The 27,878-nt window shown below is 35.1% G+C and overlaps 1 protein-coding gene across 2 annotated transcripts in view; it reads left to right on the forward strand.

Moving 5' to 3' along the window:
* The window catches only part of DENND1B (DENN domain containing 1B), a 256,368-nt gene that overhangs the window by 120,470 nt on the left and 108,020 nt on the right, over positions 1-27,878 (forward strand). The window contains exons 7-10 of one of the 2 annotated variants that reach the window (XM_080824961.1): positions 4,737-4,817; positions 7,982-8,041; positions 9,271-9,324; positions 11,798-11,908. In XM_080824961.1, coding sequence (XP_080681087.1) covers positions 4,737-4,817; positions 7,982-8,041; positions 9,271-9,324; positions 11,798-11,908 — 306 coding nt within the window. The remainder of the gene's footprint in view (positions 1-4,736; positions 4,818-7,981; positions 8,042-9,270; positions 9,325-11,797; positions 11,909-27,878) is intronic. The other variant, XM_080824962.1, reaches the window with a different exon arrangement.

The following is a 27,878-nucleotide window of genomic DNA, read 5'->3' on the forward strand; positions in this document are numbered from 1 at the left end:
ATATCCTCTGAATGTTCCAGAGGGAGGGATCTCTCAGCCCAGAGTTTCGGCTGGTTGGAAGCTAGATCTCAGGCAGCAGCTTTAAAGTTATGTAAATAATTTGTGGAACAGCAATCAGAAAATCTGTTGGTCTTCAGACTCATCAATCTGGAAACATACATACCCTTGGTGACAGTGGCAAAAAGTGTGGCTTCATACAAGTTATGAATTCCTTTTAGGGAGGTACCAGTGAGCTGCAGCAAGGCCAAGGGAGAGTGCAAAGATGATATCACCCGGTCTGTGTTCACTGAGAATACATTGATAGCCTTTAGGTGTGTGGTAATCCTAAAGTGTACCTCTCAGTAGAAGTTCCAGGATAAGTAAATAGGAAGACTGTGTTTCCTTCTACTGTTTGTAGAGCCCTGAGGGTGGTAGCCTGCCAAGAACTTTCTCTTCTATTATTTCAGACCTGTGGGGCCCAGAAACACAATTCTCCCTGGCCACTAGAGCCAGGTGTTCAAGTGGCATTCCCTGTGTAGGCTGTGAATTCTGTTGGCTGTGGTGGGGCTGCAGGGATGGCACAGGGCCAGAATGTGCCCACTAGCACTAGAAAGGTAGAGGGGGAAAGCAAAAATGACACCTACCAGCACCTCTATCCTGGACAGAGTTTGAATAAGCTCCTCCTCCTCTGGCAGATGCTTTAAGATTGGCAAATGAATCTCCTTCCTGTAGGTCCAGGTGGTCTCCATACTGCTGCTTTTGTGCTTGGTCCTGTGGCAAGTGAGTCTGTGCACAAGTTCTTCAAGAGTAGGAGCTCTATTCCCTACAACTCTTTGTTCTCCTGGATGTAAGCCCTGTTGGTTTTCAAAGCCAGACATTTGGGGAGCTCATTGCTCTGGTGCAGGTCTGAAGGGTTCAGGTGCCTGATATGTGTCGCAAGCCCCTTGCTTATCAGGGAGAAGCTGCTTGAGATCCTTCCTGACTGTGGGTCACCACACGGTGGATGGAGTTTTGGATGAGACCATATCTCTGCCTCTTCTACATTTCTCAGTGTGGTTCTTTTATTCTTTGTTGTGCAGGAGCTATTCAGCTAGTTTTCAGGTATTTTTCTGGGGGAATGATTTCATATGAAGCTGTAGATTTGCTGTATCCATAGGAGGAGATGAATTCAGGACTTACACTGCTCTCTTGGAATGCCTCCTTGTTTTGTGTTTATAATAGCCATTCTAATGGGTGTGAAGTGGTATATCATTGTGGTTTTGATTTGCATTTCTTTAATTCTTGATGGAGAGTATTTTCATGTGCTTATTGGTCATTTAGTTTTCTTCTCTGGAAAAATATCTGTTCAAATTCTTTGCCCATTTTTAAGCATATTTTGTTGTTGGGTAGTAGGAGTTCTTTATATATTCAGATATTAGTCCCTTATTAGATATATGATTTGTAGATATTTTCATCCATTCCACAGGTTGCCTTTTTACTTTGCTAATTGTGTCCTTTGATTCACAAAAGTTCTTTTAATTTACATGAAGTCCAATTATGTATTTTTCTTTTGTTGCTTATGCTTTCAGCGTCATGTCAAAAAATCACAAATTCAATGTCATGATGCTTTTCCCATATGTTTTCTTCTAAGAATTTTAGTTTTAGCCATTACATTTAGGTCTTAATCTTTTTTTTCTTAAGAATAAAAATGAAAATGCTGAAGTATACTTTTGAATTAATCAGCTTTTCTAGGATGATATTTGTAAACTTTCCCCCTTAATTATTGTTTGATGTTTTTTACAAGAACTAATTTACTAAGATATGAGCTGCACTATTTGATGTAATTTAATTCAAATAAAAGTTTTTTTTTTTAAATTTTGTAATGATTGCCTGTTATTGTTTTCTAATTTTTAAATTCAGGGTATATCCTTTTGTTATCTTTTTAAATTCTCATTTGAGGTGCACCTGGGTGGCTTAGTTGGTTAAGTGTCAACTTATGGTTTCAGCTCAGGTCATGATCTCCAGGTCATGAGATTGAGCCCCATGTTAGACTCCATGCTCAGTGAGGAGTGTGCTTGAAATTCTTTCTCCTCCTCCCTCTCCTTCCCCTTTGCTCCTCCTCCTGTTTGTACCTTGTTCTCTCTCTCTCTCTCTCAAATAAATAAATAAATAAATAAATAAATTCTTTAAAAAAATAATCTCAATTGATACTTTATTACTCTCGAGATTGTATTTTTCTGGATTGGCCTGACATTGTTTTTCCTTTGTTTCTAACTATATAATAAGTCTTTCTTTGATCTTTTTCACCTATCTATACCTAAAACTTTGATGTTCTTATTTCATATTCTTACTTTTCTCTTCTTTCTATACACTTATGGCCATTTCATACGTACTCATAGCTATAACGACCACTATATTTTGATTTTTAAGAATGTTCTTTCTGAAACCTGATTATATCATTCCACTGCTTACAGTCTTCTTATAGCTTCCTTTTTTCTCTTAGAATAAAATCTAAACTTGTCTGCAGCTGACATATAAGAAGTTCCATGATCTGGTTTCTGATATTCCTTCCTGGCTAAACTGCTTCTTTCTTACACATAATGTACTATCCAATTATCCTGAATAATTCAGGTTTTCCAGAATTCCTATATAATTGTCTTTCAGGATTATGTCACTCAGTCATGATTACTGATAGAACACTCATCTTTTAAGATTAAAAGTGTAAATATCTTTAAAAACAAAACCAAACCCGAGTTCAGCACAAATACTATTCCAGATACTTCTTATTAAATAGAGTTTAAATGTATTATTATTGAATTACGATACTCCTTTTATGCTTCTGGTGAACAATCTCCTAATTTGACAACCAAATTTTATTATTATATCATAATAGCAAGGTTTGCTGTTTGTCAGAAGTTCAGGTGTTTTTGTATGTGTGTGTGTAAATATTTCCCTCTCTGTACTTGACATACATAATTCTGTGAAGTATTCATTAGAAGGTCATTTTATACTTGAACAGTTTTATGTTGAAGCTATACAGTCATTTTCCTAGCAAAATAACTGGAAATAAAAGAATTTAATTATAGCAATGGAAGCTTAAAACCAGAATTTTACTTTTTGATTATTTCTTGTTCTTTGTTTTTATGAGTATACATTTGGAACCAGCATTAATGCTATTAGTCATTCAAATTTTGAATACTTTACTTTTAGAAACTCTTATTGTTAAATTAATGCTTATGTATCTATAATATGTCATTCTCTCTGAGACCATCAGTAATACTGAAATATATAAAAGAATACTGTGAACAAATCCTTATAATTTTAGTTTTCTGAAAAGAGAGAATAAGAGAGACTACATTTATGTTCCTAATCAGAGGAAACTATATCATGGGTTCACAGTATTAATTAAATAACCAGAAGTAAATCTATAATTGTAATATTTTTTCTTTTTAATCCAGTGCCACAGGCTATATAGATTGATATTTAGATTTTGTAATTGAAGTTATCCTTACCTGATCAACATCAGGCGAGTATAAAGACATTTTAAAAGCTAGACTTTAAAAAACCTTATGTAGTCATAGGAGTTTTATATAGACAGAGCATTAAATATCATCCAGGATATTCTCTGGATATATTTCATTGCTTAATGGTCAAGAGATAAGTTCTATAGTCATTTTTTTTAAGTCATTCTAAGGAGAATTCCAAATAGGCAGTTTTGAGCACGTACTTCACAAACACTTACAGAAATTGGAATTACTAAGGTTTGTTAGTTAATTTATAAGACAAATTGTGAGAAGTTATATGTCTCATATCCAAATTCCTTAATATTAATTATTACCTTTATTGAGCAATTGTCATTTTCTCTGGTATATTGTCCACACCTAAATATTTTAACAATAAAAATCATGTGTATAAAAAGCTACCTTTATATATTTATTATTGGGTTTATATGCATAATTTGGAAGAAGTGAGCGTGCATATCAAGGTACATTATTATTATACATATTCAGGGAAGTAGATGTGTTATATCTTCTATTTAATCCCAATTATTGTGAGTCAAGTAGTGACTGGTAGCTCTTTAGAAAAGAACTATGTAGAATAACCTGTATGTTGTATTTTAGTACAATGGTCATACTAAATTGTATCTATTCCTTAAAAATTAAGTTTAAGATTTTAAAATTAAAATGGAAAATGGAAGCATTCAGTGATCTGATAAAAAGTTGTATTGTTGGGGCACCTGGGTGGCTCAGTGGTTTAAGCCTCTGCCTTCGGCCCAGGTCATGATCTCAGGGTCCTGGGATTGAGCCCTGCATCAGGCTCTCTGCTCAGCAGGGAGCCTGCTTCCCCCTCTCTCTCTGCCTGCCTCTCTGCCTGCTTGTGATCTCTGTCTGTCAAGTAAATAAATAAAATCTTTAAGAAAAAAAAAGTTGTATTGTTGTTTTTATTCAATCCCATTGTTCTTGAATTTAATGATTTAAATGATTTCTTCTATAGATAGCATCAGCGTATTTTATAATAATGAAGTTTTGCCAAATACAGATTTGTACTCAATAGAAATACTGCTGTTATGCTTTTTGGATAGAGATATTTGATTATCTTTTTCATATTTATTAAATTTAAATATTTCAATTTCTGTTATTTCAAACATTCTTGAGGAAAGCAGTTGTGTAAAACTTGTCTAATCTGAAAAGGCACAGTGCATGATTTATCAAGTAGTTTTAATTATATCACTTAGTATATAATTCATTTATAAAATGTACTTTTTCATTTTACTCTAGGAAAATGATTTGAACGAAACTCTCAAATCACTCTATAGCCACCCAGTACCAAAGGCAAACACTCCTGTCAGTTTGAGTGTGGTAAGTATTCAGTTATTAATTGATTTTTTTGTCATAGCACTTTGTCATTTAAGAACACATGTACCTTCAGCAAACTCTGCCACCAGGGAAATGTCAGTGCTAGTAACATTACTGTAGGATGATAGTGGGACTTTTTGCCATGCTTCAACTATCATATTTTAGATGTATATTTTTATAGATCGTAAATCACAGATTTTTTAAATTTACAGTAGCAGTAACCAAATCTGTGAGAATATTTTGTGAGGAATATTGATTTTCAGGTGGTAAACTTTATCCTTACTAAGGAAACACACACACATGTACACACACATGCACAATACCCCTCCTAAAATGAAAACAGTACATAAATAAGAATTGAAAGTTTAGCATATAACTAACTATATGATAAAAATTGTGGGTGAAAAGTTTCTTCTTCTTTCCCTACACTGTGATCCATCTTCCCTTATAAACACCAAACACTGAAAATATGGTTGAAGTTTGTCAAACAGTAAGCCTGTGGTGGTGTAGATTACTTACTGCCGAGACTTTTAATGTGCACATTAGTATTTTGGAAGATTTTGTAAATGTTCAAAGTTAATGATCACACATGTGGATGTTTTCATTAATAGTCAACATACCAAATCAAATGTTAAAATTTATTTATATTCATTTTAATTCTTCCAATGTAATGGCAAATTGTGCCACTTACAAGGAAGAAAAAATATATAATGATGCAAGAGAAATTGAAAGAAAAAGTAAATTGAAGTGTATATAATCATATTCACAGGTCTTTTGCTTTTTTGCACGATGAAGTTGTTATTTTCATTATATTCTTTGGTAATAACTTTCTTTCGCTTGAATTTTTCCTGTAATTTTGCTTAATAATAGTATTCTCTGACATTGTTCTGTTCTATTTTTACTGTCAGCACCCTGGTTCAGATGCTTAGCACTTTAAATAGTTCTTACTTTAGACTCTCTCTTTCTAATCCTTTCTACAAAACTCTGTCAGATTAAACTTCCTTAAACTATATAAAGTTTCTTTCTGAAACCTAAAAGCTCCCCATTTTCTGTAGAATTTGTCCAGACTTTCCACCAGGCTTTCATGACCATACACTACTTAGCCTCAGTCTACCTTTTCATTTTTCTGTCTCATTTTTTTTTTTCTAAGTTGATTTTCTACTCTGGTCACATTGTTCTGTTCATCATCTTGAATGAACATCGTGTTTTCTCACTTGTACACCTTCCTTTTTTACTAAAGCCTCTTTGTAGACTATCCATCTTTAGTCTAGAACTAGCTCACTTCCCACCTTTGTGAAACTTTCCTGTGTCGTTAACAGCGTAAATTGTTCTTTTTTCCCCAGGATCTCTGTACCTTTATGTCTGCACCCTCTTTTTGAACACTGCCAAAGTGGAAATATTTAATAGTCATTTGGAGATTGCACACTGGAAATCTAAGGATAACCTGAAATTTTTAACCCAGATATAGCAGTCATCTGCAGAAATAGTTGTAAGAATACTTGAGCTATTTAAAGGACAGAATATAGAGAGAATAAAGCAGAGGCTGATGTCTAATTGCCAAAATACACTATAGAAGAAGAAAGGAGGTCAAGTGAAAGAATTAGAAGAAGGAACAGTTAAGGAGAAACGGATTTGTAGGTCACTAAACTGAAAAGAATGCAGGGTTAATGGTTAGTGGAATGAAGTAGAAAGGTCAAGGAAAAACATCAAGATCAAAGAAAAGGTCTAGATTACCAAAAATAAGTGTCATTCTTTGAAGGAGTTGTATTTATAAAATTATTCTAACACTTTGTTATAGGGTAAAGGAAATATAGGTACTAAGATAATAGAGGGTAGCTGTCCTAGATCGTTAATGGAGTTTGAGTGCTATGAATTCTTTAAGACTGATGATTCATAGACCTGTTCCCCTGAAACAAACAATACATTATATGTAAATGAATAAATAAATAAAATCTTTTAAAAAAGTGTGCTGGTTTTAAATTGGAGTGTTATTTGTTCTGGAGTAAATAAATATCTTCTAAAAATACATTTCAAAAATACTGGATATTGAAATACTTCACCTTTATTAGTAAGAATCATATATCAAAAACTATTAGATCTCTTAATATCTAAGAATAGAAGATACTGGTTTAAGTCATGGTCACTAAATGTGTGATGTTAGCAAAAAAGTTAATATCTTTTGATGATTATTTTTCTTCATATGAAAAATTGAGTCCATTTTTGAGAAACTTGTTTGGGGAATTGTGTGAAATGATATATCTAGATATAGTATGAAAAACTATTCTAACATTAGTTGTTAATGAAATGAAATTTTATTTCATTTGGAAAAGATATTTTGTACTGTAGCTGAAATAATCTTGTTTAGGGAATTTGAGTGACTGTGTTCTATTCTATGTATGGCAGTCATTTCTATAATTTAAGCCTTTTTGTAAGCTTTTGAGTCAGTGTCTATGGTACCTTTCAAATCTTGTACACCTTTTCTCAGTACAGTATCTAAAGAATTGGCAGATTCAGCTGGTTGATAAAATATTGTCTTAAATTCGTGTAAAGTCCATTTAGTAATTTCATTTGATTTCAGCTAGAGCTTACTAAAGTGCTGTGCCTAGTGCTATGCTGTTCCAGATTGGCAGAGTTGGGATCCAGAAACATTGTCCTCAGCTACTTGTTGAGGTTTTAGTTTTATGATGCCCAGTAACGATTGATCATCCTGGGAATTATTGTTCTTCCACAAAGTGGAAAGAAAATTTTGTTTGCACAATTTCTGATAGAAAAATGTGAGAAGCCTTGGGATACTACTATGCTTTCTTACAATACCATATTTTGTGAATGCTCCAACACATGAATTTTTCAAGGCTTGACATTGAAACCATAAGAATATCATAGAGATTGTATAAAAAGTTAATATTTAATCTAAATGCTTATTTTGAAAGTACATTTCAAATTCATTAAATATCCACAGCATTTTCTACTCTCTGTTGAGAATGAAAATACTTTCTTTGAGATTTTTCTAGCATAAAATTAGCAAAAGAGCATTTAAATAGCATTTATAATTATAGTTGGATACTGTGGATAATGTGACTACATGAATTTGTCTCAGATACACAGCAAATTGTGTAAACTTCCCCCATGAAAGTAAAATATTCATTTTTTCTCTCATATATTGTAAGAACCAAGAGATATTTATTGCCAGTGAGCAAGTTCTGAAAGATCAGCCCTTCCTAGTACCGGTGAGTTAAAAGGTCATTGGCTTCTAAAAATCACTATTAAATTGAGAAAATAATTACTTCTTTCACTGTGCTTTTAAGATTCACTCCAGTCCTTTGGGAAATGGTTAATTTGACTCTTTTAAGAAAATTAATCATTTGGAGTATATTTTCTGTTTATACTATTTTTTAGAGCATAGTTTTATGAAATACAGTACTATTAAAAACCCTTCCAAATAAAGCAGTTATTAGAGACCAAATCTATGCCTATTCTCCATTGTCAGTAGTAGTAATGTTGACGCGCATTCACAGCATGAGATTTCTGTCACATTTTTTGTCACAAGGTCTCAGGAGACCTCGTGATTTATCTCATATTGTTCTTCTACTCTGGAAAATTATACATTATGACTGTGCTAACTAGCCTGTTCTGACTGGTTAACTGTGCCCAGTATTGGCTAGAATGTTTCCTTTCCAGTTTTTAACTATAAGACAGTATTAAAGATGTCCTTATGTGGTTAAGATAGGAAAATAATTTTGGAGATTAATATGAACAGAAAATAAAACAATTCTGGTGATTTAGTTTTACTGATTCTGGGTGGTAAAATTTGGGAACGAATGGGGAACATGAAGACATACACAATATACTTTTTATATAAATGGATCTATGAACTATTGTATTGCTTTGAATATTATAGAAGGTAATTACTGTTTAGTGGGCATATGAGGGTCATATTTTGAGATCATTACATTTTTTAAAAGGTTTTAAATATTTAAAAATTATGTCCTATTGCTGCTTTCTAAATAATATAGTAGCTGATCTGTACCAGAAGATTTTGTTGTGACTTACCACAGACACTCTGGAATCTATGGCAAACCTCATTATTTTCCAGTCTCCCTAAATGTTTTTATATGTATATGTGTGTATTATATGTCTACATCTATCTATCTATCTACCTATCTATATATCATTCAGTAATGTACTTTTTGTCTTAAACTTTTTCCATGATTCTTATTTTCAGTTTTAAAGTTGAATGTTTTTAACCAACACTTAACTCTTTGTCTGAGGTTATTGTTCAATATCATATAAACCTGCCATGTTATTTAAGAATCTCTCAAATTCAGCAAATCCTGAATGTTAATCCTTGGCATTTATTAATTTAGTTGATGTATATTTTCTTATTTTTTTCAAATTATATGTATTGCTACCAAATTTTAATTCTGCTTTTCTTATGTGATTTATTTCTATTTATTAGCATTCCTACTTCATTGCCCCAGATGTAACTGGACTCCCAACAATTCCTGAGAGTGTAAGTTTTCTGTTTTCTGTATTTTTTAATGCTACTCATATTATGAATTATATTTACTTTTGTCTCAATGCCTAAAGATTTCTGTATAGAGAAATAGAATACATTGTAATTACCTGTTTTGTTAGAAATAAGAAATAGGAATAATGTTATTATCTATTTTTCTTCTTGATGTGTCTGCTACTTTACTCCCTTCTTAGTATCTGGTTGTAGGTAAGGAAAATTTTATGAGAAAAAGTGTTTCTACCATTTGAGATAGTTCAGTAGGATCATACACACACATACACACTCACACACACACAAACACATATGTATATTAGGTCCTGAGCTCCCCTGGATGAGGTAGAGGAAATATCTCAGATGACTCTACTTGGTAGGGGATAAATACTGGCAATGGGAAATACTTTTATACACATAGTTACTTTGGTGAAGTGACTGTAGCATTTTAGATTACTTGTATAACTCCATGAAAATCTTAATGTCCTATACTTGATTTCTTTTTTTTTTTTTTTTTAAAGATTTTATTTATTTATTTCACACAGAGAGAGAGGGAGAGAGCAAGCACAAGCAGGCGGAATGGCAGGCAGGGGAGAAGCACACTTCCCAGTGGTCAAGGAGCCCAATAATGGGACTTGATCCTGGGATGCTGGGATCATGACCTGAGCTGGAGGCAGACACTTAACTGACTGAGTCACCCAGGTGCCCCCTGTACTTGATTTCTTGATTTTGATTTACATGATATATATTTTGTAGGGCTTGAGGGATACTACAAGAAATTATAAAAATTACTAAAGTTTGCATTTTATTTAAAGTCCTAATTGTAGCCATATTGGAAATAGTTTCAGTGTTTTAATAGTTTATATAAATTAATATTCTGTAGAAAAATTTACATGGAAAGTAGAAGTGACAAATAGGGTTTTGGTTGCTGTGTGAAAAGGAAATTTTCTCTTAAATAATTTTTTTCAACTTCTCTTGGAAAGATACAATGGATCAATAGAAATAATTCAATAAAAAGTGAAAGAAACATCAATAGGAAAAAAATAAATTTCCAGAAATAGTTATTTTTTTCAGAACTTTACTGTTCTTCCCAAAATGTTTTCAAACCTACTAAGTGTTTGGTTTCCAAAAGTATATGGGTGATGAGTGCATGAAGTCTGGAGAGATAATTGTAAATTTTCCAATATCAAACCAAGACTGTGGTGTTTTTAGTACAGGTGAGTCCAGATAACTCCTATGAAAAGACTAGATGAAAATGTTTTTAATGTGGGCCTGATGTAGATTATCCACACAGCATTCTATGTTGAGAAATACTTATCCATCTAGAAATTATTTTTCTTTGAGACTATAGGAAAAATACCAAGATTGAATGCCATAAAAGTAATCCATATGAAGAGCTGAATTGGAAAGTGAGGTAGACCTCAGATATAGAAAACAGTAAATGAATTTCTCCCCACTAAATTCAACATCACTCACTGATACTACAGATTCTGTTATATACCCTTGCCATTACAAGTTTGTCCTGGTAAAGTTTCTGCCTTCTGGAAATCAAAGAAACTATTTATTGGATTTCTTGTTTTCTTGCCCAATAAAAAGTTTTCACCTCCTAGGTCATAGTCTGCTTGATACTACAATTTCATTTTATTATCATATCTTATTCAGTCTCTTCATTACTTTATAACCCTCCAGCATGCTTAAGTTTGAGTATAGAAAGTTAAAAATAAGAAAGAAGGAGAACTTCTAAAAGTCAAAGTTAATGTAGCTTATCCCAATTTTGATCTTATGTGGGGAAAATAAAGTCTTAAATCAAGGAAATTAGCTAAGCTAACACCAAAATGTATTTGGTTAGAGGAGCATAGAATAGGTCTGACATGGGATATAAACAAGGAGTTTTCCTTAATAAAGGAACAAAGATCTGCTTTATGAATCCATCTGCTTTATGAATCCATCTCATCCTTTGGGTGCCTTGTACATAGTGCATACTATCATAGTGCATACTATCAGACTATCACTATCACTATCACTATCAGGTGATGTTGCGTACTGAGTGGCAAACATAAAAAGACTCTGGAATAGCATTTCTCAAAGTTCAGTGTATATAAGAATTATCAGGAATTATTAAAAAAAAAAAGATACTTGGAGTCACACTCTGAAGATTACAATTCAGCAAGTGTACAGTTGGGGCCCGGAAATCAGCTTCTTTTATAAGTACTTGGGAGGAGGGGAGAGTGGAAAATGTGTGATCCTCTGATTACCCTCTGAGAAACGTTTTCCTGGGGTAGGATTATGTTTCAAATAATAATAGAATGTTATGTGCTTCATGTGGCAGCAGAATAGTATTAAATTTAATTATTTTAATGAATACCATCTTTAATAATAACATCCTTTGAACTTTAAGACTTGTTGGTAAATGTATAAAATATTTTCCTTCGTAATCACCATGAGCTCTAACTTACACAATGACTTTTCACTTGTACAGAGAAATCTTACAGAATATTTTGTTGCCGTGGATGTGAATAACATGCTGCAGCTGTATGCCAGCATGTTACATGAGAGACGCATCATTATTACCTCTAGCAAATTAAGCACTGTAAGTACTTCACACTTCTCCTTTTAAGTAGAACATATTGAGCATTTCACAAAAAGACCCACGAACCTCCGCAGACTTAGAAATATTCTATGTGTACTTATGAGACAATATCTACATACTTTTTTGATATATGGTTTTAATCTGGCTCTTGAAGTACAAAAGTCTGATTTATAGAAAGCCTTCTCAGATGCATTAAGTCAGGTTAATTATTTTTTCTTATCAGGAGATGAGAGTTTTTTTTTTTTCTTTTTAACTCTCCAGAGTTCATTTTAGTGCCTTCTACCATATAAAGAATTCTTAAGAGCTATTATGAGATCTTTATTATTCACTTGTGGCTTTTTCCATTGGAGCTACTTGAAAGAAATCAAGGGGCCATGATAATAGCTGCTATCCTAACCTGGTAATAGGTAGATTCATCTTTGTTGCCAAGTAGTGGTTTGGGAGTAGCCTCTATAATAGTTCTGATTTGGAGGAGCTCTTCAGGCTGATAATAACTTAAAAGTCAAAGTAGCATTCTTTTTTTTTAATCACAGGTTTTATGCTACTTGCTGAAATGTTCTTTTGGAAGGTCTTCATTACTGTGGTAAAGGCAATGAGAATAAGAGTTTTCTTGGGTCATAGAAAAATATTCAAGAGTATTTTGCTAGGTTTCCTAACCTTTTTTCTACTGTAAACATTAAAATTTTAATATTTTGACTTAAAACTTTTTTAATATAAATTTAAACATAATTTTTAGTAATGTATCAGATATTTATTAAAACATGTAATGCTGCATAAATTTCCTTCCTTGCAAATTTGGTTAATTGATAAGAATAAGGTAATATTTTTTTGTTTTGTTCTCTCATAGTAGAAATGTAAACCTCATTGTATGAAGTTTAGTATGTTAGCAGCAGTTTCAGGAGTTCTCTGGGATATCTATTTAGTCTTTAACAATGAGAAGTGGGGGGTGCCTGGGTGGCTCAGTCAAACGTCTGCCTTCAGCTCAGGTCATGATCACAGGGTGCTGGGATCAAGTCCCGCATTGGGCTCCCTGCTTGTCGAGGAGTCTGCTTTTCTCTCTTCCTCTGTCTGCTGCTCCCCCTACTTGTGCTCTCTCTCTGTGTCAAATAAATAAATAAAATCGTAAAAAAAACAACAACAAAAAACTCAATGAGCAGTGTATTTTTCAACAGGTTAAATGGCCATCCCAGGGCCAAACAGCTAGTTAGGTACAGGTAGTGTGAAACCGGGTGTCCCGATTCTAATTTGGGGTTATTTCCATTACTCTACATTTGAAAAAATATACTTTTGAGATTTTTGAATTATAATATTGATATGCCCACTTTTCCAAAAATATTGAAAATATATTATTTTATGTATGAAAAACACATTATATGCATTTAAACATATGATGTAGTATAATCATAGAGTAAGCACAAAGCAGTGACACAGGTAATTTGTGTTTTCTTAAAATGATATTGAGAAATTTAATCGGAGTCATTTGGTACTTTTTATATATTTGCTTTTCTGCTATTTTTTTTTAAAGATTTTTATTTATTTGACAGAGAGAGAGACAGCGAGAGAGGGAACACAAGCAGGGGGAATAGTAGGGGAGAATCAGGCCTCCCATTGAGCAAGGAGCCCTATTCGGGGCTCGATCCCAGAACCCTGGGATCATAACCTGAGCCGAAGGCAGACGCCCAACAACTGAGCCACCCAGATACCCGTTTTCTGCTGTTTTTAATTTGCCGTTGAAGTAAAACCATTCTTCTCCCCATTCTCTTCCTCCTTATTTTTTAAACATGATTTTTTCAAGATTATAAATAATATTTCTATACGGTTATTATCCTGAAGATTAAAAAGATTGTACAAACTGTCTCAAAGGGCTAGGAACTAAATCTTGTCATGAGACCTACTATATGCTAGGCACTTTCTAGGCTCTAAGGATCCAGCACTAAGCAAAGCAAAGCTCAAACACTCTAGGAGCTTATATTGGACTAATGAAACAAAGAAATGAATGAATAAAAGTAGCTGTTACATCTTCTGGTGGTGAGGGGTAAGTGATAAAGCGATTGTGTATGCAGGATGAAAGGTGTGAGGGGCGGGTTTCAGTTTATGGAGAGTGGCCATGGGAAGCTGCTTGAATGGGGTAGTACTGAGCAGAGACCTGAATAAAGTACAGGAGTGAGCTATGTGAATGAATGTATAAGCTTCCCTATTTACAAAAACATTTGAAATAAATCTGAGCATATGACTATTGTGAAAGACTGGTGTTCTCTTTATTGCAATTTATAAAGACCTCTTAATAGCTCAGTAACCTCTCTCTGACTCAGTTTCTTCCCATGTAAACTGGGAGAATGGGAGTAATACAATCTTAATCTCATAGGGCTGTAAAGATGGAGGAGATCTATCTCTGTCTCTATAGTTATATAAACACATATGTATATGTATACACATGTATAATGCATGTATATATATTGTGCTTAGAATTGTATCTGCATAACATTCAATGATTCAGTGATTATTAGCTATAATTTTGTAAAAGACTAGATCTGCACTTTAGACTAAAAATTAACATGCCTACTACCCTTTAATTTCATTTGAGTTAAGTAATAAAATTATTTTAATAAAGGCTTGGAATTATTCAAGGAGTTGTTTTTATGTTTGAGGTAAACTTCTGCCAATTGTTTGAAAATTCATAGAAACTTGATGGTAATGTCACTTATACGTTACCATCTTTGTTTTGGTTCATTCCTGGGGACGGTAGGACTGATAAAAGAGACATAATTCAAGCTTGCTTTCAGGATCTCCTTACCCTTACTATGTGGGAGAAGCTGTTTTACTTGAATCTATCTTGAAAAATTCATGTGTATGTATATATCTTCCATAAATTCCATGCATAGTAACATTTAAGGTCAAACACTAGTACTATAACATAAATTAGAAATAAGCTATTTTTTAGGAAGAATTCAGTGAAATCTCGAAACAACCAAGGAAGGAATACTTAAGTGTTAATTAATTGACTTGCTTTTAAGCATTTTACATTCTTATTCTATATACCATGAAGACAATACTGTATTTAGTAATAATACAAGAAATTTTACTCATTTTTCATATTTTGAATTTACAGCCAAACTTTTAACAATTAGAAGAACATATATAACTTAAGGTGTCTTTACGTTTATAATTTTATTATGATTTCAAGAATTTTGTTTGTATGGGTTTACTCTTCGACATCATATTTTGTTAGAATCATAGTCGTCAACTGTTGCTGGGTGTTTTAGTGATGATACAATGACAGAGAATCAGATTGCATAAAGGTCCCTTTCCTTAGGTACCGTTTGTAGTTAAAATTAGAATTTGTAATTTAGAGAGGTAAACTTTAAAATAAAAAAATAATGTTGAATATCAAGAATAATGATATGTTTTTAAATTTTTCATGAATTCCCTCCATATTAAAGTGTGGTATTTTTTATTTGTTTTGTTTGTTTTTAAGTCTTTATGTAAATTCCAGTTAGTTAACATACAGTGTAATATTAGTCTTAGGTGTAGAATTTAGTGATTCATCAGTTACATACACCACTTGGTGCTTATCACGGGTACCCTCCTTAATGCCCATCACATTTTTTATCCCACCCCACTCCTTCAAGTGTGGTGTTTTGTTAGGACCCATTATTACATTGTTTTTTATTTAAGTTTAATGAATTGGGACATAAACAAATTAGTGTTTATTCTATTGATATATACACTACCAAGTTCATACAGAAGCGTTCCTGTAACCCTGAACAAGAATACTGATTTTATACATGCTGTAGGCAGGCCCTAGATGTTTAAGCCCCAAGTGCATCTCTGGTAGACTAGCAGAACATCATACCAAAGTCTCATGTATTCAAAGCAAAGGAATAAATCATGATATTACAAGAGTATATCAGTTGACTTATTGCTGTTTTGTGACCAGAGGTAGAGAAGATTGCTGTTTAAAGTCATGTCATTGGTTCTCAAATCAGTCAGGCATGAAGTCTTGTCATATGCCTCTATAATTGTACCTCACCAGACTTTCTTTAACTAGTCAGCTGGGGCTGTGCATTTTGTCTCAAACACCCGGCTGGCCAGCGTCTGACAGGAGCTTTCTCATCATCCTGTCAGTAATATGTTAACTAGAGTGTATCTTTGTGGCCTGTAGAAGCAGGTGGAAGAGATGCTTCTCTTTAAAGCAGATGTCTAAATGTTAGCTACTATTTTGACCAATATTTAGCTGGTAAATATCACCCTCTTAAAGTCTATAAGCACATTAGTTACAGAGATTGGACTGTAGAGTGCATGTTCTTTCTGGAATAATTAGAACAAGCAATATGCTCTGAGTGCTGGAATTGTGTTAATAAACTGTAATTTCTTCCTTTGTTATAGTTGCCCCCAGGCATTTAAGCATATGCTTTTCTCTCCTTCTCTCATTAATTCCATCAAGGGCATATACAAAAAGAAATCTTGCGGTCTCTGGAAAATCGGCTATTAAAATGTAGATTTTATAGGTTTAGACTGAAGGGGAATCCAGAGGATTTTAACCTCTCCATCTGCATTTTACATATTCTTGATTTGTTTTTTAATGGTGCCACCTGTATCAGCATTTATTCTGAAACCTGAAGCACAGAGAATCTTCTTGGAGATGAAGAATTGAACAGTTGGTGAGAGAACAAAGATTACCCAGGTCTACTTCCTACTTAAGACTATTGAAGTGTGCTTGTGCCCCTTGTGTTTTTAAAGCTGCAGCAGAGTGGTGCAGTTAAAAATTGTTACGAAGACCTTTCAGAGAGAGATTCTAGGAACAATTTTTAGATTTTTTAATTCTTCCCAAAGCCCATAGCAACCAATTATGTCAGCTGAAACTACAGATAAGAATTCTGTTTACCAGTGTATTATTTGACATGTATACCATTCTTCTGAACATTGTATTTTCATTTGGTACTAAATGAATGTGACTGGAGTGTGGAAATAGGACTGTTGTGGTTGTCCGGTGGCACTGTGTTGGAAGATATATATGCAGGTCAGTCAGAGGAAACCTCTAAGCAGGAAAACTGGAGGTCTTGTATCTTCCAACTCCTGTGGTAATAGGCATTCTGTTCTTCACAGAAACAAGCATGTATTTCTGCTTTATGGTTTAGTCTACTTGTCCCCTTAAAGTAAACAATTGGCTTTTAATTTAAATATCTGTTTTTAATATAACAATTATGTTCTTATCTAAGGGGCATATTGTCAATCACTATGTTCTCCAAGTTTTGTTCCTACAACTACAAACAACCTCAAGATTTTAGTTTACTGTAGTATTTTCTATCTGAAATGACTGAATTTTGTGCTGTTCATGGTTCTTGATCTTAAATATAGGAAAAGTTATATATATCTGTATATTGTTTCTGTTTCCTTAGTAAAACTATTGAGAGCAATTGGTTTATTTTTAAATGTACCTTCTATATCTATGTTTATGCACAGTATATATTTTTGTGTGTGTGTGTGTGTGTGTTTATGTTTTGTGTTTTGCATTTTGCAGTTAGGCAAGTTTTTCTATTCTGATGAAATGTCCTAGATTATATTCCCTTATCCTACAGTGGGACTGGTTTGGGGATTGGCCCCTCCATCTCATCTTTTTCCCCCACCTACCTCCTCGGTCCTTTCTTCTTTGACCTCTGTTTTTCATTCCATTGCCCATTGCCTTAGTTCAGGCAGTTGTCACTTCTCACAAATACTATTTTCAGATCATCTGTTGTGAACGTGTTAGCATTTTCTCCATTTACATAAAAGGATGGTAATGATGAAAGGAGTAGTTATAGCTAAGAATTATGTAGTGCATTCTATGACCTAGTTGTTCTTTAACTTAATCATCACTTACTATAAACTCAGGGGAGGAACCTTATTTGATTCATTCACTACAGTAAACCTACCTCTTAGGATAGTGCTGATACCTAGTAGGTTTCTAGCAGTAATTTTTTGAGTCAGTGCCTGAAGCTGCACTTTTTTGGGTCTTCCTCTAATGTGTTTAGAATGCTCCCATCTTCATCCCTCTGAATGTTTCCCAGAATCTGGTTTGCTCTTTAAAGTTCTAGTTTCTGTCAGTAACTTCTGTTTATCTTTCATCCCAGAACTACTGTAGTACTTACCACATACTTTCTCTCAAGTTAGAATTATAAGTGAATTTGTTGAACTCCAGTATTAGATATTTATCTCTTTAAAGGTTAGAATCACGGTTTGTGTCTGTTGTGTGTGTGTATATATTTAAGTATATTTTTAAATGGATTTAATCTTTTAAATTGTGGATAACCGAAAAAAGGTTTAAAATAAAATTTTTATTAATTATGTTATGAAATACGAAGTGTCCATCTGATACTGAAAATGCCAGAGTAGAAATTTGTCTTTCTGACAAGTAAAAATGTGTCTGATTGTTGCTATGACAACTTGGCTCTTTAAATAATAGTAATAATAATAATAAAGATTTCATAGATTCTGAAGTTTGTAAGTTAGAGGCTAATCTTCACGTAGGCTTTGTCTTTTAAAAGTAGATTTGTGTTTAGCCATTTTCTACTAGAATCTTTTAATTTTTTAGAAAGTCTTTGTCTAAATGGTTATTCTTTAGGGAAAAACTTAATATATCTTGAGCTCTTTTCAGCTTTATTAGTTTCTGTTGCTATACTGACTCCTGTTCAGCCTGTACAGGAACATGGTTTGGTATCTTTTGACCTTCATATAGTCCTAGGTAGAAAACATACTGCTTTCTCCCTATGAAGATGTTTATTTCTTCATTCAATAAACTATTTCTTATTTATGGAGTACCTAATTCATGTCAGACAGTGTTCTACAAGGAAGGTAATGAGGTCATGGCATCTGTAGCAGTCTGAGTCCAATAAAGTGAGAGAAAGTACACAGTAATTTGATCAAGAAAAATTTAACATAAAGAATGTAAAGCTGAGGCAAGGGCCTGGAGTACCAGGAGATGAGCGAGCATGCAGTGAAGAGAATGCTAGAGAACACAGGTGCGGCAGATGTAAAGCAGCCAGTACCCTTAGGGCCGAGGTAGAGTACCCAAGGAAGGAGCCCCACCTGGGCCTGAGATTGAGACCCTCTTGAGAAGGGTGGAACCATGGCTCATTAGATGGCAGAGAAGTTGTTGTGGTGCTACACTGGCAGAATTTTTGGAAATCTGCCCTTTGGGTGACAGGCGTCGTTCTTTCAAACTTGCTGGAAAGCCACTTTTGGGGTACTGAGGAATCTGTTCACAGAGAGATACCTCATTGGCAACACACTGCTGTGAGCCCACCTGAGTGGAAACAGCTTTCCTGTTTATCAGAGCTGTCTCACTGGAGGCACTGTCTCACTGCCCTGAAGAACCAAGGCGGGGAGAGGGGGATGCCAAGGAAAGCTGCTGGCTGTTTGGTGCAGCTGACAGCTGTACACTGCCATAACCACATGCAGGTGCTTCACACATCACAGGAGCCAAGTTCTGGAAAGGCTGCAGGCCCTGCAAGAGCCAGAGGCACTCCTGCGGTAGAACTGCCCATGGTGGGGAGTGCTGGGAGAACCTTCTGGCCACTGTCGTTGTTGCCTGTTAAACAGGGGCCCGGTAGCCTCCTGTGCTACAGGACCTCGGCCTGGAAGAAAGCAGGCCCTTGACAAGCCACAGGGTTGACAGGAGCCTGCTGGGTAAGTATACTGGAACCAGGAACCAAAACCCTTGCTTCCTGAAATGTCTCTTCAGTGTCCTTTCCTGACAAACCATAACATGATGCCAGCTGTTAAAAAGAATAGATATCTAAAGGGCACAGATCTGTTTTCAAAGACCAGACAATAAAGGGTGAATTAGGCAATAAATTGATAACTGGTATAGTCCACCCCTTTGGATATTCAACTTCTGTTTATGCTCTTCTAAACACATTTGTACTTCTATACAACAACAGGACAAATCTATGTCCGTAGCTATTAAGATATAGTTATCCTTTTTGCAAATGTAGACATTTCCCAAAATGAGGAAAAGCAGTCCCAAGAGTCATTATAATCATCTCTTCAAATTTAATTGCAATACATTTAAATTTCTGTTAATCACTAACAACACACATAGAAAATAAAAACGAGAAATAGAGGGAAAAATGGTTAGCAGATAAAAATGAACACATGCATATGAAAGGCAAATAAACAATATGCAAAGCTACTGTGACCTCTGTTTGTATAACTAATCATGAGACAATATTGGTATTTATGGCTTACTTGTTTCATTACCCATTCCGTATTTTCCTCACCCTCAGCCAGAACCTTAGTTAGTTGAGTTTACCTGGTATAATGACATGAACTTTCATTTATAAAAGGTCTGAATCCTCAATAGTTCTGCCTTTTTTTCCTTAATGATTGCTGTAGTTCTCCGTTAACCTTTATTATTAGGCATAGAAAGAGGTACCCCAGAGAACCTCCCAGTTTCAGACATAGTCCTTTTTGCCTGTTTTTTTGTAGAAGCAAACCAGTTTCCCTTTGGTTATTGAGATCAGTCAGCCGGTAGATCAGCCCCAATTTTTAGCCTGTTAGTTCAGTGACATTGGGGCCTATAATGGCCAGGTGTCAATATCCTCTTCCAATTCACATGGAAACATTTCTTGTTGGGAGGTAAGATCTCCAAAGCAGAAGATTTCTAAACTACTGAGACTGGAAATAGAATTTATGCAAGTAGGTTATTAAGTGTAATAATGAAATGGCCACTCCCACTTCCACCTATTGATTCCTGGTCCCGTGTATTCTGGCTATAGGAGAAACAACACCATAAAGTGCTTTCTGACTTAAAGTCACTTAAAGTCACTTAAAGTCTTCAGTAAGCCATTCCACTTTTCAGTTAGGCCTGTTCCTTCTGTGTTGTAAATATGGATAAGACTAGTTAGTTTAATGGTCATGAACCCATAGCTTTACTTACTTTGCTATTAAATGAATACCTTGATGAGGTCCAGTGCTATACAGAAGTCCATGCTGATGGATATGTTATTCTATGCATCTAGTGATTTTGGTTCCTGGGAGAAGCATTGTTGTCAGAGAAGACCTTATCCAGATTATTTATTCCAAAGAGGATGGACTTATGCCTCCTCCTCATTGGAAGAGTTCTGGTATAATTAACCTGCCACCAGGTAGCTTGTTGATTGCCGTGGGGGTTTATCTCCCCAGAAGAATTCTGCCACAAAATCACCTGAACAAGCTACCAGATATTACTGCTGGGTGTTACTGGCCACTGTGTACTGCAGAAGCCTAGCCCTGTAGGAGCCTGCCTGAGAGCACACTGGAACCAGGAAGCAAAAATCCTTTCCTCCTGCAGTGTATCTCCAGTGTCCTGTACTAAGTTCTTCTTTGTCTTCTACTAACATTAGGCTATCTGGTAAAAGAGAAAAACACCAAGAAAAACACATTATCACAGATGGGTAGCAAAGAGTGATTTTGGAGCTAATGGGCAATATGTGAAGGGCACAGCTTCCATGAATCAGCTATTTTATTTGATTTCCTAGTGTATTATACAAAGAGTAGAAAAGGAAGACCTTTAAGTTGAAGGAAATATTTAACATTGGTAAATTTTTCCAAAGACCAAGTATAACAGTATTGATTTATTCATTTGTGCATTGTTATTATTATTTACCAGGTATTATGTATTGGGAATTTCAAAGTTATTAATTAGAATCATAAATATAAATTAAAACATAAATCATATTATGTCAGTGAATCAAGGCCAGTCAATGTGATAAGAACTCTAATATGGGAAATGTAAGAGGGAGAGTAGTAAGATTAAAAAGTTGACTTCAGGACGACACTGGTTCTTGAAAGGCATTGATGTCTTGTGTAGGAAATATATACTTGTTTAACATATCTCTGTATGTGTGTGTGAAAAGAGAGAAAAGTTGTGCTATGTAATGTAGCTGGAGAGATAAGTAATAGCCAGATTGTGTAGAAACATGTTTGCTAACTTAAGGGGCTTGGATTTTATCCAACAGATTGTGGGGAGGCAAATGAGGTACATAATATGACCAGTTTTGTTTTGGGGAAGATAACACTGGTGGCATTATAAAAGAAAAAAATGGGGTAGGGAAATTCCTTCTAATAGGAGTCCAGTTAAAAGGCTGTGCAGTAATAAAAGCAAGGGGTGACGTAAGACGAAGATGAAGTTGGGTTTTAGAAACATTTCTAAGGAAACTTCTGTTGGATATAGAGTCTGTTTGAAAGTAGGTAAGGAAGAGGGAGAAGTGTAGAATGACACAAAGGACCAGTCTTCATGAGATATTTGTTTAGTTCCTGTCTAATGGTAGTGGGCTTGATATCATTTAATTACCAGTAAATTGCAGCTTAATATGGGTATGTGTGCATATAAATATTCACATGACTGTAGATACTTAAATAAATGTTCATATATAGATGTATATATTTAAATATATTTGATGTGCATGCTAAACATACATATATATGTATGTTAAGTACATATGAGGATATTATGTACAATTTTAATATTAGAATATTTAATATATGTGTGTGATTATTCATTCTTATTTAATTATATATGCCTTAAAAATTAAGAGCTATTTAATTCCATTTATAAAGATTTAGAACTTCCTTTGTGATTGCTTTGCAATTGTGATTGTCTTTTTTCTAATTGCTAATAGTCTGCAACCAGTTTTATTTTGTTCCTGGTAAGGGATATTTTAAATTATGATTTTCAGAAATGCCTAATAGTTAAAACGAGCATCAGCCAATTGGATTTCTTTATTGGTTGTTTACAGTATTACTCTACCCCAAGATATGGTAGCAGAGCAATTATATTAGTAATATCTTCTAAATTAGAGATTTGTGTTTCAGTCCTAACTACTTAACAAAGAAATTAGACTTCATATAAGCCATTTAACTTTTTTCCTGCGGTTTCTTGTTTAAAAAATGAAAGAATTGAGCAAGAAAGATCCTTTCTACCTATTAAATGCAGTCATTCTTTAATTGTACTGTTTATTTCTTAAATAATTGCCTAAATTATATAGTCTTTATGTTATTCATGAACTTCTTAACTCATAATCCTTTAGAATTCAGTATCTATGAGTTTTTGAGGAGAGAAGATAGATGGATACATTTGAGCAATGTTGTAGATTAGACTGCTAAACTTTGGTGGAAAGGTAGACGGGCCTTTTTTTTTAGGAAAAACAAAACTGGTATTGAATCAAATTTGAGAGTCAGAAGTAGAAAGCAAAAAATTTAGTAATAGGGAAAGGTTGTGTAGGGGAAGAAATTTGTTTTAAGCCTATGGCATATATGCGTAATGTTACCGCTACAGAGAACCAAAGAGTCGAGGAGAGTTGGTATGACTGTAATGGTAGTTTATAGAGGGTAACTAGAAGGCAGACTCCCTAAGGGCAGAATTTTTGTCTCTTTTTTCATTACTATATCCCCAGAACCAATAATAGTAACTGGCACGTGTTTGGTGTCCCATTTACTAGTTGTGTGATCTTGGGAAATTTAACTTTCCCTCAGTTTCCCCATCTGTAAAATCATTAAAAGAATAAATATGTAAAAGAAGTAAGTAAGCAGAAAAATTTAAAGTTGTTTGACTAGGAAAAGCTAATGAACTAGTGATCAAATGTGAGACGATTAAAACTCTTCAGAGGATTTGTGTATGACGGAAAGAGATTAGGTTGATTTTTTAGCAATTAAGTGGCAGAATTTGCCATCCCAATAGAATGAAGAAAGAGAATGAAATATAAAATAATATTTTAGTATAAACATTAAAAATGTGCAAATACTGTCTTTTTTCATTATATAAAATTGCTGTTTTTTTTCCCGAATATTTTCTAAACAACTGTCACTTGATTTAAATTTTAGAATTTTGCTTGGGTAAGAATATATTTTTTATAGATTTATTTATTTATTTGAGAGAGAGAGAGAAAGAGAAAATATGAGTGGGGTGGGGCAGAGGGATAAGAAGAGGGAATCCTCAGGTGGACTTCCTGCGGAGCAAGAGAGTCTGGACAGTGTGTGTGTGTGTGTGTGTCTGTGTGTGTGTCTGTGTTGGGGGTTGATCCCAGGACCCTAAGATTATGACCTGAGCTGAAATCAAGAGTCAGATGCTTAACCAACTGAGCCACCCAGGCGCCCCTCCAGTAAGAATATTTTATAGTTAGGATAACTTTGTAGTCGTCAGATACCCTACTGCTACTTCCTTTGGTCTAAACTTTTAAATGGGAGTGTAAATTAAACATGTTTAAACAGATGGTTTCTCTATGCTTTCCACTAATTTTTTTTCATTCCATGAGGAATTTATCATATTCCCATCTGCAGCAATTTATTCTGTATACCTTTAGTTATTTATAGTGCATAAATTTCTGAATTAAATATTGATTCAGTTAAAAATCAAATGAAGTCTCTAATCTATATTTCTTGGTTTTTGTGCATAAATGCATTCTTAGGGGACATAAATCTGCCCCTCAATAATTCATATAGAACTTTAGCTGAAGTGAATAGAACTTATCCATAAGAATGAGGCACAGTCTACGAGATATGGGAATGACTTTGCGTCCATACGAGAGCTTTACTTGTAAAGGGGGTTGAGTTTGAATTGTGCTGTTTTCATTGTGGTCATCACACTAGATGGGTTGTTTACCTGTGGTCTCTTTGGGAATCTGGTAATGCTGTTTCCCCTTCCCCCCAAATACATGTCTATTTAATTGCTTAAAACATTGCCTAGTTTTATTAGTGGCTGATTTCCTCTAATAAATATAGTTTGACTTTAAGAAAGTAGAATGAATGTGATTTTATATCACAAAGGGAAAGAACTTTAGTTTGGTTTCCAACTCAATATTCTTGCAGATCCAAACTGAGATGATAACTGGTAGAATTTTTATCAATTATCTTTTCAACATCTGAGAGAATCTGTTCCATTGGTTTCCTGCTGAATGCCCACTATGATGCCTGAGGAAAGTTTTAGAAATTGGATCTCTGTCACAGATATCAACTATTTCTTATAAAGGTCAGGTGTTCTTGTTCGTTGAGTGTAAAGACTCATTCTCCACCATATAACTAAGATAGAATATTTTCAGCCAGTAGATGTTATTTGGAGCCCCATAATGATGGGAATTTTTTTTTAAGATTTTATTTATTCATTTGAGAGAAAATGAGTGAGAGAGAGCATGAAAGAGGAGAAGGTCAGAGGGAGAAGCAGACTCCCCAAGGAGCTGGGAGCCCGATGCGGGACTCCATCCTGGAAGTCCGGGATCATGACCTGAGCCCAAGGCAGTTGCTCAACCAACTGAGCCACCCAGGCGCCCGTTTTTTTTTTATTAAAGATTTTTGTTTATTTATTTGACAGAGATCACAAGTAGGCAGAGAGGCAGAGAGAGAGGGGGAAGCAGGCTCCCTGCAGAGCAGAGAGCCCAATGCGGGGCTTGATCCCAGGACCCTGAGATCATGACCTGAGCCGAAGGCAGAGGCTTAACCCACTGAGCCACCCAGGTGCCCCAATATGGGAATTTTGAATGCTTATGTATCAGAAAGCAGTTTAGGGACACCTGGGTGGTTCAGTCGGTTAAGTGTCTGCCTTCCGCTCAGGTCATGATCCTAGGGTCATCCTTGCTCAGCAAGGAGCCTGCTTCTCCCTCGGCCTGCTGCTCCCCCTGCTCGTGTTCTCTCTCTTGCTCTCTCTCTGGCAAATAAATAAATAATGTCTTCTTTTTAAAAAAAGGCAGTTTAGGTGCACCTGGGTGGCTCAGTGGGTAAAAGCCTCTGCCTTCGTCTCAGGTCGTGATCCCAGGGTCCTGGGATTGAGTCCCACATCGGGCTTCGTTCGGTGGAGAACCTGCTTCCTCCTCTCTCTCTCTCTCCCTGCCTCTCTGCCTACTTGTGATCTCTGTCGAAAAAAAAAAAAAAAGGCAGTTTGACATTGGGGAGGGTATATGCTATGGTGAGTGCTGTGAAGTGTGTAAACCTGGCGATTCACAGACCGGTGCCCCTGGGGCTAATAATACATTATATGTTAATAAAAAATTTTTTTAAAAAGGCAGTTTAAAATAATGGTTATTTATTTTTTTTAAAGATTTTATTTATTTATTGGACAGACAGAGATCACAAGTAGGCAGAGCGGCAGGCAGAGAGAGAGAGAGAGGAGGAAGCAGGCTCCCTGCTGAGCAGAGAGCCCGATGTGGGACTCGATCCCAGGACCCTGGGATCATGACCTGAGCCGAAAGCAGAGGCTTTAACCCACTGAGCCACCCAGGTTCCCTAAAATAATGGTTATTGTGCTCAGGAGTTTGCTTGGGTTGGTATCCTGGCTTTGCCACATACTAGGTGTGTGATCTTAGGGCATTGGCTTAACTTTGTTGCAGTGTCCTGATCTGTAAAATGGAAATAATCATGATAGAAGCTATTTCATAATGTTGTTGTGAGGATGAAGTCTGAGTACATCAAGTACTCAGGATAGTGCCTGGCACATAGTAAGCATTACATATACACTTGTTGTTGTTGTTGTTGTTATTATTATTATTATTATTGACAATATCTCTGTTAGACCCTGGTGGCCTGGGACTGGAAGTTCCAAGTACATTTATTTGATGATGGAGTTCACTGTTGTCCACCTTCTTTTCAAGTTTCTCCCCCTGATTTTATAGGCCTCATCAGTTCTTTCCTCTTCACATCGTTTCCATATATACTTGTTTTATAATTGTAGTGCATGGGAGAGAAATGTTCCCAGTGATTTTATTGTGCATTAGTCAGTACTGTGGGACCATACCAAGTCAATATTTTGAGTATGCTTTGTGAAATCATATGTGCATTTAAATATTCATTTGTCATTTAACAAAGATGATAAGGGTTTTTTCCTTAAATCTTTATTTGGTAATTTGCTTTTCTCTGAAAATTATAGCCTTATTATATATTATTCCTCCTTTATTATTTCTATAGTTTCCAGAGCATAGTGACCAGGATATGTTCTGACTCAAATACTGAAACAACTTCTCCCACCCTCTTTGCTTTCATGAAGAACAGCTGTGGTATTAAAGAAACCGCTGACAGAATATTAGCAAAGAATATAGAGTTCTAGTCCTGTCACGAACCAGACGTAGAGTCTTGGGTAATTCTAGTCCAAAGAAGTATGATTGTCATTTCCCTCTGTGCTTAAAGAATCAATAGATCATAATAAACTTATAATTAAAATGATTCTTCTTACTTGGCTTATAAATTGATCTCATTTCTTTAGAAGTACTTCAGTCTGCAAATGAGACTTCTAAAATACAGTTTATTTTCCTTAACCTGCATAGGTGTTAGAATGTTCTAGATAAATAATTTGTTGTGACAGCTCCCTTCAGAGGTGTGGAGAAATTTCCTGAAGAGTAAGACAAGAGTCTCTGCCATATCCCAGAGGGCCCTCCAGTTCTGACCACGCTTCACTGACCTCACCTCCCACTGTTCTCCCACTGTTCTCCCGCTTACTCCAATCTAATCATGCAGACCTCCCTACTCCTCTGTGAAGATGACGAGCATGTTCCCACCTCATCTGCCTGGAATGCTCTTCTCCTCAAAGCCGAAACAGCTGGCTCTCTTCTAGCATTCAGGTCTCAGTTCAGATGTCACGGCATCAGAGTTTGTCCCTAATTCTCCCGTCTAAAACTGCCCCTCTGTCACTTTCTACCCACTTAGCCTACTCTAGGTTTCCTCTTAGAACTTACCTCTAACCCACATAATATATACTTGTTTATTGTTTGCTTTCCCCACTAAAATGTAAGTTCCATGAAAACAGAGACTTTGTTCTGTTCAGTACTGGGTCCCTGTGGCCTGGTAGAGATTTATGATAACACATAGGCAGGCACTTAAAATTTTTGTTTAATGAAGCAAGTAACTTATGATATTTCCAATTGCTCAGTTACTTCATGTGCTGTAAAGGTTTTAGAGATGATCTTAGACGTATTTTGAAGGTGGTCTGATTTGTAGTCTAATTCTGTTAACCACCTATCTGGAAAAAAAA

The sequence above is a fragment of the Martes martes genome (assembly GCF_963455335.1).
Source record: "Martes martes genome assembly, chromosome: 15".
Lineage (NCBI taxonomy): Eukaryota > Metazoa > Chordata > Mammalia > Carnivora > Mustelidae > Martes > Martes martes.